Raw genomic sequence first — 16,796 nt, 5'->3', positions numbered from 1 at the left:
GTTTATCACCCATTAAAAAAATTAAAAAAAAGGAGAAAAAATAAAAAAATCCTTCCCCAAACCCTTGTTGGTGTGGCAGGTCCAGCAGTGTCAGATAAAGTGGTTTTTTCTTGACTTTATGGAACATCAGGGCTCGGAACTTCCCAATGGATTTTGGACCAGAAAAGATGATGCTCCTGAAGGGAAATGATGCTTAAACCACCCGAGCACCACAAATTGGATTTTTCCAAGTGGGAAACGACTGGATTTTTTTGCATTAAGTTTTGGTGGAAGGGGCTTTTTATGGTTTTTATTTTTTTTTTTTTTTTTTCGTTTGTTGGAGGATTTTTTTGGGGGGCTTTTTTTGTGTTGTTTGAGGGTTTTTTTAGAGGGAAAAAGAGTGGAAAAAAAATAAAATTCCTGTTGTGACGTGCCTGCTGCGCTGCTGGCTCGGCTGAAGGTGGGAAATTAGGCCATTAGAGGAATTCATTCCTCTTTATTAGCCCGTGTCGAATCCTTTTTATTAGTGGCTGCAAACGACCTCTCTCCTGCAGGAAAATGTCAGGGCTGGTTCAGCCCTTTCATTTGGAGGATTCCTGGGCAAAAAAAAAAAAAAATAAATCAAAATTAAACCAAGTAAACAAAATATTTTTTTTTTTTCTGCAAAACTATAATTAGCAAAAGGAGATTTTTTACCTCAAAACTCTTTTTTCATGCTGTAGGAGGATTTTAACTGTAGCACCCACAGTGGGGAAAATCCTCCTGAATATCCACCTATTTCCCCCACTGGAAATTTTGTAGCAAAAGTGGGTCCAACTCTTAATTTTTATGCCCCAACCTCCACCTGCCGTGGTGGGTTGTCCTTTCCTTTGCGTGGTGTGGCCACATGGGGAAAACAGAGGTTTGGGTTGGGTTTTTTCTCGTGTAGAAATGAAAAAAACCCCACAAATTCCACAATAATTCAGCGTAAAGCTCATGGCAAACTCCCAAATTCCAGCACTTCTTAAGAGTGAACTCAGAGAGGGCTCTTGGTGGTCTCTTTTAATCCATCTCTGGGGGCTTGGCCCCCTGATTTCCCCTTTTAAATTTTTTTTCTTTTAATATATCTATTTTTAAAATTTTGATATTTTTGTTTGTTTAATGTAATTTAATGATATTTTTTATTTTTTATTTATTTTGTTTATTTTTATTTTTATTTTTAGTTTTAGTTTTAGTTTAATTTTTAGTTTTAGTTTTAGGTTTTTATTATTTTAAATTTATTTTTATTTTTATTTTTAGTTTTAGGGGTTTTTTTAGTTTTTTTTTATTTTTTTTTTTATTTTTTTTAAATTTTTATTTTTAGTATTTTTATTTATTGGTGTATTCGATCAGATTGGACTCCACTTTGGTTTTATTATTTTTTTTATTACATCTCAGATTTTAATTTTTTTAATTCCACTTTATTTTCAGCTGAAAAACAAACCATTCTCCCTTCAGCCACTTTCCTTCCTCCTCCTACTCCCTGCCAGCCCCAAAACCTTCCTGGGGGCCCAGAGCAGCACTGCCCCATTATCAATACTGAGAAACACGGAGTGATATTGATTTTAATCCCTCTTTCTCAATGCAACCCCGCAAAAAAAAGAGTCTAAAAATTGCTCTAAAAAGGGGTTACAACCCCCTTTCTCCCCTCCCCAAACCCCCATCCTTGGGGCCATTCCATTGCTCTGCCCCTGACTGATGAGTGGAAATGGCAGGAGGCACCTGCCGCGCTGCCGGCGCTCCTTAAATCCCAATAACTCAACCTTCCGCCTGGAATTTGCCTTTCATATCCCTTGGCTGAGCTCTGCCGGGCCTCCTGAAATTATGAAATGATTTTCCCCCCCCCTCTCGCCACTCTCTGCTCCGGCCTCGGTGAATCTCGCATTAAACCAGGATCAGGACAGATTAAACTATAATATGCTGTGGTATTAACGCCTGCAAATGAAGACTTTGCCAAGGGGTTTAACCCCTTCGCCTGACTCCGGCTCAAAAAGGCTCTGAGGACGTGGTTCGTGATCCTCTTTTGGGTCATCTTTTGGAGGTGAAATGGTGGAGCCAATCCCATCGTGCTCGGATGACTGAAGTGCTGTGAGAGAGCGTTTTGCATTTCTGCCTGGAAAGGCTCCCATAAAACATTTTTGATTTGAATTTTCAAGGCTGGAGAGGCTCATGGAGGTTTGTCCTAAGCCGTGGTCTTCACCCTGGTATTGGTGCTCTTTGTGAATTTGTATTTTATGTTGCATCAACTTAACGTCATCACTGGAGGGATTTGAATGTCAAGAAGAACTATAAATCTTTGTTTTCGAGATCATCTCATGGTAAGAAAGAAGTGGGGTTTTGACCCATCTTTGTGGACATGTCAGAGGTGCAGAGAGACCTCTTGGTGGAGGAGCAGCCCATAACAAGATTGTTATGGGAAGTCCCCATCCATCATCTCCAACTAACAGAAATATTTTGAGGTAAAATACGACCATCAATGAGCAGGTGCTGATGTCCATCCTTGAAGGGAGAGGCCACTTGGACAGCAGATGGCTCCAGGACATCTTGACTGTGTCCATGACACAGCCTTTAGGAAATGCTGACTTTGGTGCAATGGTGGAAAACACAAAGATGTCGGAACAGGTCATTGCCTGATGGAGAAGATAGTGAATTTTACAAAATTTTCAGCTTTTTTTTGTTGTTGTTGAAAGAGAACTAGAGCGAGCACTGCCAGTGTGTGACTTGGGACTGACGTTTGCATTGCCAAGTTCTTACAGCCTGGGATGGATGGATGGATGGATGGAGGGATGGATGGTGGATGGATGGACAGATGGATGGACAGATGGATGATGGAAGGATGGATAATGGATGGAGGGAGGGATGGATGGATGGATGAAGGGACAGATGGATGGAGGGATGGATGGGTGATGGATTGATGGATGGTGGATGGATGGATGGATGGATGGATGGACAGACAGATGGATGATGGAGGGATAATGGATGGATGGACAGACGGATGGATGGACAGATGGATGGATGGATGGATGGACGGATGGATGGACGGACAGGCGGATGGATGGATGGATAAATGATGCAGGGTGAAGATGGACATGGGCCCCAAAGCAGTGGGGTTATGGGGTCTCCTCTGTCCCCTGCAGGCACCCGCTGTTCCCGCTGCTGACGTTGCTCTTTGAGAAGTGCGAGCAGGCGACGCAGGGCTCCGAGTGCATCACCTCGGCCAGCTTCGATGTCGACATTGAGAACTTCGTCCACCAGCAGGAGCAGGAGCACAAGCCCTTCTTCAGTGATGACCCCGAGCTGGACAACCTGGTACAGGCAGCTGGGGCTTGGCAGATGATTTCTGGGGGGTGTTGAAAAGGTGGGGGGTGAGGAACAGACAAAGATCTACCACCACGTCTTTGGGCTCTGTAGTGTTGCTCATCTTGGTGATGTTCTCCACAAACCTTGTGTGACCCTTCCCAAGATATTTTCCAGAAGATTCTCTGTAGGAACAACTTCTCTGCCCCCTTTTTGTTTGTTGTCCCACACAACCTCCATGGGGTCAATGAGGTTCCTGAAAGCAGCTGTCTGCTTTGTGCCCCAAAATTTGCCGTCTCTGTAGGAATTACAGCTCCTCACTGGTGTCATCTGGTTTGGGGTGTCGTGGCCAGCTCACGTCCTGGAATCAGGGCAAAATAATTAGTTTTTCCTTAATGTAAGGGAGATCAACAGTTTGGAACTCTTGGTCTGGTTTTGGTGGATTCCCCGTCACATCAACTCAAATTTCCTACTGCGTCCATTGCTGCTGGAAGGTGCCTCAGAAGACTCTGCTTGGGGTTTTTTCTCATATTGACCTCAGAAAATATCCACAAATCCCATTATTTTGTCCAGAAAGCATCCAAACATGTTCTCCATGGCAAATATGTGGGTTGAAGAGTTGGTGGCACTGTCCTGATGCTCCACAAGCAAATCTTCAAGGTTTGAAGAGGAAATTCTGTGCACTTGAAATGATAAAGCAGCAAAATAAATTCCTTCCCTGGGGGCTGATGTGTGCCCTGGGACTTGCAGCAGAGGGATTTCCATCCCAGAAAAGAAGCAAAATCAGGCAATTCACAGACTCCTTTATCTGAGTATTACAGATGTCAAGGAGGTGACTTTGAATGATGATGGGAGGAAATAGCAAAACTTGTCTAGGTGCAAAAACAACTTTTTTATTTTTATTTATTTTTTTTTTTTAAGCAAGAGAGGATTTCAAGGTGAAATAAAATCCCACATGTTTTACATGAAGTAAAATCCCAGTTTCAGCTTGTGGAGGAAAAGTTTTTTAACATCCCTAAACCAAGAGCCTCCAAAAAATTTGCCAGGCCTGGCAAAACCCCTTTTGCATATTTCTAAACCCATTTTGCAGTAACTTGTAGTGAAGAACAGAAATTGCTCTGAGAAAAGCAATAAAAAAAAACAACTCCAAAAAAAACCAACCCAACCAATGTTTTGGATTATTTCAGTGTTTGGACAAACAAATGCTGAGATTGCACCAACAAACCCCCATTGCATTAAATTGCATTAAAAATGGGTGTAATGAGGCCAAGTGAAGAAAAAAAATTCCAAAATTTTGAGAAAGGAAAACATATTTCTGTACGTATCAAGGTGAAATATCACCAGCAAATATTTAGTGCAGGAAATGTATCCACACTGGATATTTTCAGATTTTTTTGTAGTTTTTAAACCACGCCAATTGTGGTTTTTAGACATATTTTGAAACAACTCTTCCTGCCAAGGTGAAATTTGGCCGTGAGCAGCTGGATTGATCCCGTGGATAACCTTGCAGCACTTTATACATTCATATTCATATATTTTTATATTTATTTATTTGTGTATCTATATCTCTGTTTATGTGGGTTTGCCCTAGTTGTAGTACATTTTCTATATTGTATATTTTCTATCCAATGCCCAGAAAAGGAGGAGTTTTTAGATTATCCACCTCAGTGTGGGTAACCTGCATCAGGACAGAGGAGATGGTCGATATGATGATGCTGGAGAAGCGCATTGCTGTTAGTGGGAGGCACAAATTGAATGAAATTTTTGGTTAAAAATTCTTCTAATGCTCAAAACTCAATATTTCAACCTGTTATTGAGCTGACACTTTTCTTCTATTCCTCTTTTTCCTCTATTCCTCTATTTACATTGTCCTTTTTTTTTTGTTGTTATTGTTGTTATTTTTCGGATGTCTTTTTTTTTTTTTAATTTTATTTTCTCAATGCCAGCGATGGGCCCAGCGGGGGCTGAAAAGGCCAGTGGCATTAGCGCCATCATTAGAACAAGAGTCATGTATTCCTCGCTGCCAAGATGCACATAATTACAAATTAGAAAAAAAAGGTCAGATCTCACCATTATCAACTCAATCAGCTGCCGAGTGCCACACAGTCAATTAATTCAGCATCTGTATTTTTTACGACCCCGCGCACGTCCGCCGTCGGACTGTAACTCTTTTTTTCCGGACAGATATACGAGGCAGCGGAGCAGGGACATAAAATGAGACCCTAAGCAAATGAGCTGAGATAATTGAGAGATTTATTTTTTTACATATATGTGTGTCAGGTCTTCTTGGCTTTGCCCTTGAATATTGACTTTCATGGCCGGCGAGATGTGAAAATTCCTTGGGCCTTCATCCACCTTGTGCTGTGCCTGCCTCGAGTGTGGAGGAGGAAAAAATAAACCAGAAAAAAAAAAGAAAAGAAATAAAAAACCACTAAATAAAAGATTTTTTTTCCAGCCTCAACTCATCATCCCCGTTTTTCACCGACCAAAAAAAAATTCCCTTTCTGCCACTGGAGTTTGGCCCCCGGATTTTTCACGATGTTTCCCCCAACCGTGGCAACTCGCAGTTTGTAAAGATGACCACTAAAATTTGCAAGTTAAAACCCACTCTTTGAAATGCAAAGACGCTTTGTTACATAAAAACCTCGATTTATTGCCCCGGAGTGAATAGCTGAAATTTTATATATATTATGCAAGATTTCAAACGGCGGCTGTAAAACTTAAGGTTTTTTCAGCTCGAGCGAGAGGAATGTTTTATGTGTAAATTTTTGAAGGTTTATGGGGTACGTTTTAATGAGGCCCAGGCTTTGCACCAGCAACAGCTCACGGCTGAGCTGCAGCCCCGTAATCTCGTTAGAAGAAGTGGCCTCCAGAGAATAACCAAACACTTTTCAACAACGAAGGGTTTGGCTTGTATTTTTATTTTTTTGGGGGGGCACGGGGAGCAATTCTCAGTGAATTTGGTGGATTTTTTTCCTCTTGGATCTCAGAGTTGTGATGTAAGGAAATCATGAAGGCAACGATGAATTTGGTGGATTTTTTTCCTCTTGGATCTCAGAGTTGTGATGTAAGGAAAAGGTATGGAGATATGGAGAGGGATGGGCTTTGGGATGGATTTTGGGCAAGAATATTATTTTTTTTTTTTGTATTGAGAATGGAAATTAATTTCATTCTGGTGTAGGGGATGAGTTCTACGTTAAGTTTTGGGGGAGAATATTGATTTTGAATATTGATTTTGAATATTGATTTTGGCTTTTGCAGATGGTGAAGGCGATCCAGGTGCTGCGCATCCACCTCCTGGAGCTGGAGAAGGTCAACGAGTTGTGCAAAGACTTTTGCAACCGTTACATCACCTGCCTCAAAACCAAGATGCACAGTGACAACCTACTCAGGAACGACCTGGGGGGGCCCTACTCCCCCAACCCCTCCTCCATCAGCCTCCACCCCCAGGTAATTCCTTCAAATTCCTCTCTAAATAACCATTTTTACACTTTGGCCAACAGGGAGTTGGGCCAACAAGGTTTCAGACTTTATTTTCAGGAATTGTGGCCTCCTGAAAAGTCATTGGTGTTTATCCCCAAGAATTTAAAAAAAAAAAAAAAAATCCTGTACCTTGCTCATGGAGTGCTTTTTCTTCTTTATTTTAATTTTTTTTATGTCCTTTTTTTCTATGGGTTGGCAGAGCTGCAACCCCAATTGTTTATGGTTCTGCAAGAGAGAGAATGAATAACTCCTAAACTCAAATACTGCAACAATTAAATATGAAGGCAAGGCAAGTGTATGGGAATTTAAACAAGAAAGTTGCATTTTTTAAAATGAAAAAAAATGCTATTTATTGGCAGGAAGGACAGAAACATCAGGATTTTCTCCGCCGCTTCTCACTTTTTGTTTCAAAGGATTTTTTGGGTCTCAGGTGACCCTTCCTGGCTTTGCTGCTTCTTTTTCTGTCCCAGCAGATCTTGCAGTTCTCCCCCAGCACCGTCAACATTCCCTTGAATTCTTCTTTTGCATAATTTGGATTTTTAGATGGGAGAAGAAGACTTTTGGTGCCTCAAGCACAGTGGAAGAGTAGAAGAACTACAGAAATATCAACTGAAATAGCCAATCCCAGTTGAACCTTGGTGGCTTTTGGGGCAAAATAAGGGATGTAACTCAATATTCAAAAAGGAAGTTGCCCATGGGTTGGGGTTTTCATGTGCAGGGAATAAATCTTGGCTGGTTCCATCCCAAAAAATTTCATGCTATATTGTGTTCCTCTAGGGCATTTCTCTCTCTCAGAGAGACACTTGCTTTTTGGGGTAGAAAAACAGAATTTAGGGTTGCACAATCCCACCAGAAATAACTGCAGAGAACCCAAAATAACCCAGGCAGCTTCTGGGGCTCTCCCTAAAAAAGGAGGCAGCTGGTAGAGCCTTTTTAGGGCTTTTTGGGGGGATTTTTAAGGTGGTTGGAAAGGAAAAAATACAATTTTTTAGCAGCTCAGCTTTGGGTGCTGCAGAGTTTGAAGCTCCCAACACGATGAGGGGAAAAGTTCCGTGCCTTATTTGGGTTCCCCGAAATCACCAAAACCACTTAATCACCGATCTAAGAAACCCCATCCTCGCTCCATATTCTACTAATCTCTAGAAATAGACTTATTATCCCTGGGCTGCTTTATGGGAGCATTCCTTATGATCAAAATTAGCAAGACACGCGCATAAAAGAGAACAATAATTGCTCAACGAGCATCTCGTTTGTAATTTATTAGTTTCTATTATTGTGCATTGCCATGGCAACAGCTCACATCCCGGGTGATGAGAGAGATGTTAGATAGGAGCCGACAAAGCTCCCGGTCCCGGCAAATGGAGATGCACGTTTTTTATCAGTAATTTTCATGAAAATAATAAAGTGAGGGAGTTAATGAGATGGAAAGCCGTCCTGTGGCTATTGTGAATTTTTTTTTTTTTTTTTTCTTCCCCCCTCTCCTTTCCTTCCTTCCTTTTTTTTTTTTTTTTTTTTTTTTTTTTTTTTTTTTAAGTGTTGATCTAATTAGAATGCATCGGTCAGGAAAAGTAATGAGGATTTAGTGTCTCACAAAGAGGTGGGGATCATATCAGAAAATTAGCAGGAGGCTTTGGAAAATAATCAGGCCCGTGGAGAGGCACCGAGTGCTTCTGATTCCTGGAAACCCAGAGCTGCTGAATTTCCCTTCTGGGCCAAGGCTTGGAAGTTGAGGAATTTGAGTGAGGGTTTGAAGGAACGACCCAACTGGAGGAGAAATGTTGGCTCAGCCCATGAGGGATTTTCAGCAGCTGGAGATGAAATATTCACAGGGATGGACCAAGAAAGAGCCACCATCTCATCTGGTCATGGGATGACAGAGTGGTGACAATACCCTGGGAAATATTTCCTGTGTCCAGCTGTGCCATGTCAAGAGTTTGAACGCTTCAACTCATGAGTTTGCATGGATAAAAAAGAGTGGAAATACTCCATATCCATCAGTTGAGTTTTGGAGGCGAAGGATGCTCCAGAGAGCTGAAAAAATCGTGGGATTGATGTTTAAAAAAATGGAAAAAAATCCAAATATTGAAGTGTAATTAATAATCCAAATATTGAAGTGTAATTAATAATCCAAATATTGAAGTGTAAATAATAATCCAAATATCGAAGTGTAAATATTGGCTCAGCCCCTGAGGGATTTTCAGCAGCTGGAGCTGAAATATTCACGGTGATGGACCAAGAAAGAGCCACCATCTCATCTGGTCATGGAATGACAGAGTGGTGACAATACCCTGGGAAATATTTCCTGTGTCCAACTGTGCCATGTCAAGAGTTTGAACACTTCAACTCATGGAATGTACTGAGTTTGCATGGATAAAAAAGAGTGGAAATACTCCATATCCATCACTTGAGTTTTGGAGGCAAAGGATGCTCCAGAGAGCTGAAAAAATAGTGGGATTGGTGTTTAAAAAATGGAAAAAAATCCAAATATTGAAGTGTAATTAATAATCCAAATATTGAAGTGTAAATATTGGCTCAGCCCCTGAGGGATTTTCAGCAGGTAAAGATGAAATATTCACAGGGATGGACCAAGAAAGAGCCACCATCTCATCTGGTCATGGTGACAATACCCTGGGAAATATTTCCTGTGTCCAGCTGTGCCATGTCAAGAGTTTGAACACTTCAAATCATGAGTTTGCATGGTAAAAAAGAGTGGAAATACTCCATATCCATCAGTTGAGCTTTGGAAGCAAAGGATGCTCCAGAGAGCTGAGAAATGATGGCATTGGTGTTTAAAAAATGGAAAAATCCAAATATTGAAGTGTAAATAATAATCCAAATATTGAAGTGTAATTAATAATCCAAATATTGAAGTGTAAATAATAATCCAAATATTGAAGTGTAAATATTGGCTCAGCCCCTGAGGGATTTTCAGCAGGTGGAGCTGAAATATTCACAGGGATGGACCAAGAAAGAGCCACCATCTCATCTGGTCATGGGAAGACAGAGTGGTGACAATACCCTGGCAAATATTTCCTGTGTCCAACTGGGCCATGTCAAGAGCTTGAACACTTCAACTCATGAGTTTGCATGATAAAAAAAGAGTGGAAATACTCCATATCCATCACTTGAGTTTTAGAGGCGAAGGATGCTCCAGAGAGCTGAAAAAATCGTGGGATTGGGTGTTTAAAAAATGGAAAAATCCAAATATTGAAGTGTAAATAATAATCCAAATATTGGAGTGTAAATACTGGCTCAGCCACTGAGGGATTTTCAGCAGGTGGAGCTGAAATATTCACGGTGATGGACCAAGAAAGAGCCACCATCTCATCTGGTCATGGTGACAATACCCTGGGAAATATTTCCTGTGTCCAACTGTGCCATGTCAAGAGTTTGAACACTTCAAATCATGGAGTGTACTTGAGTTTGCATGAGTAAAAAAGAGTGGAAATGCTCTATATCCATCACTTGAGTTTTAGAGGCGAAGGATGCTCCAGAGAGCTGAAAAAATCGTGGGATTGGTTGTTTAAAGAAATGGAAAAAAATCCAAATATTGAAGTGTAATTAGTGTCAGCGAAGGAGGTTTCTCAGCAAATAGTTTTTTGTAGGGTTTGGAAGGAATGTCAATCATTTTGTGAGGAGATAAAGCAAGTTTGTCATGAAGGTGGAATATTTCAGTTTTTGGCTGAGTTTTTTACCCCAGGACATGTTTAAAGACTTATGGACGAGGATATCAACCAAAACAATGCCTGCACCTGTCAAAATGTCATCACAGCACAACAAATCTATTTGGATTTCCCCGGTGTGTCCAAAAAGGATGGTCCTTCCCCTGCTGTTATTTCTGCTTTCTGAGATGGAAAATGCAAGAATTTTTGGGATGGCGATGTGCCTGAGATGATGGGAAGAGGAGAAAACACTCAAAGTCTTTTGATTTTTGCTGAAATTTTCTCATGTCCAGAGATGATTCCTGGTGTTGGCCAAGTTTGGGGTTTCAGGGTTTTCCCTGAACTTTTATTACCTTACAAAGATTTTTTTTTCCATTGTTTTCCACGTTGTTTCCTCATTTTTTGCTTTGTTTTGTTTTGTGATTGAGTCTCTTTGTCCTGCAAGTCCACCAAGCAATTCCTCTGGAGTTTTCATTGGTGGCTTTTCATTCCTCCACCTCAGCTCCTCATTTTTAGTCCCTCACTTTATTTAATGAATATATTTTTAGCTTTTTTCTGACCTGAATAGGAGAGGGGAGGCCCTTCTTTCATGGTAGAGGGAGAAAACCAATTTAAATCAATGTTTAACTTCACCTTTCCCTTGACATCAAAGGGGTCCTTATTGCTCTCTGCTTGCAAGAAAAAAAAAAATCCCTGTGGGAGGTTCAGCATTGCCAGGGACATGGAAATGGGATCAAATTTTATATTTTTCAGCTTTTGTTTCACCTTCCACTGGCCCAGGCTGGTGGTGGCTGGAGATGGGTTTGGAGATTGGTTTGGTGGAACTCCATGCAATGCTTCCCTATATTGATCTTAATTTATTATTTTAATTGATAGATCTTAATTTATCCAAGTTTTCCCCTGGATTTCTCTTAATTTAAAGCCAATTTTTTCCTCCTCTCCATCCACCCCATCCATTCACAAAGGAGCCTCATGAATTTATCTCACATGGCTTTGAGTTTGGCCAGCTCTTTCTTGGCCAACCCATGGGTATCTTTTTTTTTTTTTTTTTTCTCCAGATAATCCCAATTTCCCCCAGCACAAGAAATTCTCAGAGTTGGGATGAGACACACATTTTTTACACACTCTGCACCACCTAAAAATTAATATCTGTATCATAAAGCAGCTCAATTTTAGCACTGAATTTGAATTTTAGCACTTTCTTACCATTTGATGCTTGGGAATTTTCCTTATTGTAAGAAAAGAGGATTTTTTTGGTGTCATGTCCCAGATATTTTTATTCATTGACGTGATTTTAATTCAGGGAAATCGTGTTTTGCTGTTTCATTGACGTGATTTTAATTCAGGGAAATCATGTTTTGCTGTTTCACTGAAGTGATTTTAATTCAGGGAAATGATATTTTGCTGTTGATCTGACAATGTGCCGGTTGTGGGTCTGCAGAGACACCTAGTGATGCTTTTTTTTTCACATTCAGATTTTAAAAATTGCTAAAAGTTTTTCATCTTGAGGGTGCTGTGGCTGCTCCTGGATCCCTGGAATTATCCAAAAACCAGGTTGGGACAGGATTTGGAACAACCTGGGACAGTGAAATGTGAAGGAACGAGATGATCTTTGAGGTCCCAAACCATTCTGTGAACTTCCTTCAGTCTCAAAATATAAAATATAAAATATAAAATATAAAATATATATAAAATATTTTTTCCACTGCAGCAAAAACTGCCAAGCCTAAGAGAATTTGGCTGACATTTGCAATCTGAGGCAATTAGTATGTAAAAAAAAAAAAAATAAAAAATATATATATATATATTTTAAATCTTCTTGGAGATATTTCTCTATATTTATTTGAAGGTGGAGCCTCCTCTTCCATTGAGTCATTTTGATCTCTCAATTCTGTTCTGCAGAAAAACCATTAATTCTTTTAATATCTCTAAAAATCACCAATATTCTGCTTTTTTTTTTGGACACCAATGTTTTGGGAGAGTTTTCCTTTACACCACAAAAAAAAAAAAAAAAAAAAAAAAAAAAGTAATTTTTTTTTTCATCACAAAATATTGTTGAAAATGGCACTGAGCAGGTTCTTGTTCTCATTTTTTTGATATTCCAACACCAAAAATGGTTTTCTGGGTGTTCTTTAGGAAAAATCATGGAAAAACAAGGCAGGGGAGGAGAGTTAAAGGTCCTCAAGCTGCTCCAAACTTCTATTTTTTGGTGTTTTTCTAAACCACATTTGGTTTTTAATGAATATTTCCATCATTTTTATCAGTCAGATCCTTTGTCAGGGTGAAATCCAGGAGTGTGTTCAATAGAGGTTGATTTTTCCTCTCTATATCTTGAGAAATATTCATTTTTCAAACTGAAAATTACATCCCCCAGAGGACTGGAGGTGGGGAAGGAATAAAAAAAAATACAAGGATTTTACAGTCACATTTGCATTTTTATAATTAATTCAGGAATGTCTGGGAAGGGAATGAAAAAAATTCACAGTAAAATTTTTCAGATAAGAAAAATAATAAAAGTAACTTGTGGCAGAAGAATTGGCTCCAATGTTTTGGAATTGGCGTCACAGGAGAAATGAAATTGTGAAGAAACTCATCAAAATCTGGGAATTTTTTCATGTTGAACCAAATAAAAAAATTAAAAAAAAAAATTAAAATAAAAATAAAATAATAAAATAAAATAAAACCCCCAAATTAAATAAAAATAAAATAAAGAAAAATAAAATAATTAAAATATAATAATAATTAAAACAAAAGAAAACAATAAAATAAAATAATAACCCCCCAAATTAAAAAATATAAAATAATTAAAATAATAAAATAAAAATAATTAAAATATAGTAATAATAATAAAAATTAAAACAAAATAAAACAATAAAATAAAATAATAAAAACCCCCCAAAATAAAATAAAATAAAATAAAATAATCATTAAATAATTAAAATAAAATAACAATAAAATAAAGATAATAAAATAAAATAACATAACTGGGTAAAATAAAATAAAATAAAATAAAATAAAATAAAATAAAAACAACTGGGAAAATAAAATAAAATAAAATAAAATAAAATAAAATAAAATAAAATCTGGGAAAATAAAATGAAATAAAATAAAATAAAATAAAATAAAATAAAATAAAATAAAATAAAATCTGGGAAAAAAAACTCTCTCACACTAAAACCACATAATTTTTTAATTTATTTTTTCTCTCTTTCCCCATTTCCCCCTCCCTGTGTGTGCCCAGGAGATGCTGCAGAGCTCCCCGGGGGCTCTGCCCGCCGCCTCCAACCCCCCCCCGGGCATCGTGGTGCCCACGGCCGCTCTGCCCCCGGCCGGCCTCAGCCTGGGCACGGCTGCTGCCTCCCCTGCAGCCACAGGTACGGCTGGGCTGGGGCAGGGGATGGCTGGGGGGACAGGGATGGGCAGGGGGTATGGGCAGGGGTGGACAGGGGGGATGGACAGGGGTGGGCAGGGGTGGACAGGGGTATGGGCAGAGATGGACAGGGGTATGGGCAGGGATGGACAGGGGGTATGGACAGGGGTGGACAGGGGTGTGGGCAGGGGTGGACAGGGGTATGGGCAGGGGTGGACAGGGGTGTGGGCAGGGGTGGACAGGGGTATGGGCAGGGGTGGACAGGGGTATGGGCAGGGATGGACAGGGGGTATGGGCAGGGGTGGACAGGGGGTATGGACAGGGGTGGACAGGGGTGTGGGCAGGGGTGGACAGGGGTATGGGCAGGGGTGGACAGGGGGTATGGGCAGGGGTGGACAGGGGTATGGGTGGGGTGGACAGGGGTATGGGCAGGGGTGGACAGGGGTATGGGCAGGGGTGGACAGGGGGTATGGGCAGGGGTGGACAGGGGTATGGGCAGGGGTGGACAGGGGGTATGGGCAGGGGTGGACAGGGGGTATGGGCAGGGGTGGACAGGGGTATGGGCAGGGGTGGACAGGGGTATGGGTGGGGTGGACAGGGGTGGACAGGGGGGATGGACAGGGGTGGGCAGGGGTGGACAGGGGTATGGGCAGGGGTGGACAGGGGTATGGGTGGGGTGGACAGGGGTGGACAGGGGGGATGGACAGGGGTGGGCAGGGGTGGACAGGGGTATGGGCAGGGGTGGACAGGGGGTATGGGTGGGGTGGACAGGGGTATGGACAGGGGTGGACAGGGGGTATGGGTGGGGTGGACAGGGGTATGGACAGGGGTGGACAGGGGGTATGGGTGGGGTGGACAGGGGTGGACAGGGGTATGGGCAGGGATGGACAGGGGTGGACAGGGGTATGGGCAGGGATGGACAGGGGTGTGGGCAGGGGTGGACAGGGGTATGGGCAGGGGTGGACAGGGGTATGGGCAGGGGTGGACAGGGGTATGGGTGGGGTGGACAGGGGTATGGGCAGGGATGGACAGGGGTGTGGGCAGGGGTGGACAGGGGTATGGGCAGGGGTGGACAGAGGGATGGGCAGGGGTGGACAGGGGTATGGGCAGGGATGGACAGGGGTATGGGCAGGGATGGACAGGGGTATGGGCAGGGATGGACAGAGGGATGGGCAGGGGTGGACAGGGGTATGGGCAGGGGTGGACAGGGGTATGGACAGGGGTGGACAGGGGTGTGGGCAGGGGTGGACAGGGGTATGGGCAGGGGTGGACAGAGGGGTACAGCTGGGCCGGGCAGGGATGGACAGGGGGATATGGCTGGGGTGGGCAGGGATGGACAGGGGCAGGTACGGGTGGGGTGGGCAGTGATGGGGACATGGGCTTATAGGCAGTGGTGGGACATGGGGATATGTGTGGGATGGGCAGGAATGGGGACATGGGGATATGTGCAGGATGGTGATGGGGACAGGGGGGTACGTGTGGGGTGGGCAGGAATGGGGACATGGGAGTACGTGCAGGGATGGGGACATGGGGGTATGTGTGGGGTGGGCACTGATGGGGACAGGGGGGTACGTGTGGGGTGGGTAGGGGATGGACAGGGGGGTATATGCAGGGTGGGCAGTGATGGGGACATGGGGTATGGGACATGATGGGGACATGGGGTCCCTGCAGGATGGGCAGTGATGGGGACATGGGGTCCCTGCAGGATGGGCAGTGATGGGGACAGGGGGTACATGCGGGATGGGCAGGGATGGGGACATGGGGATTTGGGGTTTTGGTCCCCCCACATTTGGGTTTTTATCACCCCCCGCAGGTGGAGCCCTGTACCAGCCCGTGACCATGGTGACGTCGCAGGGCCAGGTGCTCGCCCAGGCCATCACCCCTGGGGCCCTGCAGATCCCCAATGCCCAGGTAAGGCTGAACCAGTCACAGGCAGGCTCCTCCCAGTCCTCCATAAATCCAATCCTTGGAGCATCTTAAATTGTTAATTATTGTCATGATGATTGTCTACATACTTTCCTTTGGAGTCTCTCAAAACAATGTAGATTATTTTCATTCCTCTCAGTGGTGGATTTCAGGATTCACCACTGGGCTCAGAGAGCTGTTCCTCTCATTGACCAATATTGCAGATTCCAAACTCTCTATTAATTATTATGGATAGGATAGGACAGATATTATTGTATTATTATAGATCTAGGATCTTAATATTATTAAAATAATAATTATTATCTTATTATAGATCTGGGATCACTGGCATTGCCTGTCCAGCACAACAATCATGGGAAACACTCATGGGAAAAGCTCATTTTTAGGTCTTTCTTTCTGAATTTTGGGACATTTTTCAGCCGTTTGCTCTGATTTTATTTTTTTTTTTTTTCTGACATTGCAATGAGTTATGCAATGATCATTCTTGCAGGGACACAATGATTTGGGAGCAGAACTGGATTTATTTGAGCTCTTCCCAACCTCTAATCTCCAGAAATCTGGGGAAAAAAAAACCCCCATCAATTTCTGTAACTGCTTCCTGAGGGGCAGAGCAGCAGAAACTCACCCCCATTATTACTGAAATGCCCCATTTTAATTGCATTTTAATTTTAACTATAAAACAATCAATAAACAGCATTTTGAAAAAAAAGGTGGCACCTCCCTGGCTGGTTTTTTATTTTCTGCCTGTGCAATGCTTAAAAATGCTTAAAAATGCTTAAAATTTTTTTTCTTTCTATAATATTTCTCCACTTCAGATTTAAATTTTGCAGCAAAACTCTCTGTGGTGGGGAAAAAACATGTGCAGAGGGAATTTTGGGGCAGGGAGAGAACCTGGACAGGCACCTTTGGATGCCACTGGCACAATTTATTCATCTGGAGCTCAGGGGAACCACAGGGACCTGTGGCTGATGTTTAATTCATCCAGGAGAAATGTTTTGATGAAGACTTGGGGAAAAAAAAAAAAAAAAAGAAAAAAAAAATTCCCCTTTTTTACTCAAGTG

General features: G+C 42.0%; 1 protein-coding gene across 1 annotated transcript in view; it reads left to right on the top strand.

Moving 5' to 3' along the window:
• The window catches only part of PKNOX2 (PBX/knotted 1 homeobox 2), a 92,074-nt gene that overhangs the window by 69,222 nt on the left and 6,056 nt on the right, over window positions 1-16,796 (top strand). The window contains exons 7-10 of the mRNA XM_083878124.1: window positions 3,135-3,306; window positions 6,556-6,744; window positions 13,681-13,813; window positions 15,623-15,720. Of these exons, the coding sequence (XP_083734250.1) occupies window positions 3,135-3,306; window positions 6,556-6,744; window positions 13,681-13,813; window positions 15,623-15,720 (592 nt within the window). The remainder of the gene's footprint in view (window positions 1-3,134; window positions 3,307-6,555; window positions 6,745-13,680; window positions 13,814-15,622; window positions 15,721-16,796) is intronic.

Source organism: Zosterops lateralis, assembly GCF_965231275.1.
Source record: "Zosterops lateralis genome assembly, chromosome: 25".
NCBI lineage: Eukaryota > Metazoa > Chordata > Aves > Passeriformes > Zosteropidae > Zosterops > Zosterops lateralis.
The sequence above is the reverse complement of the archived record's forward strand: the minus strand, read 5'-3'. Positions and strand labels throughout refer to the sequence as shown.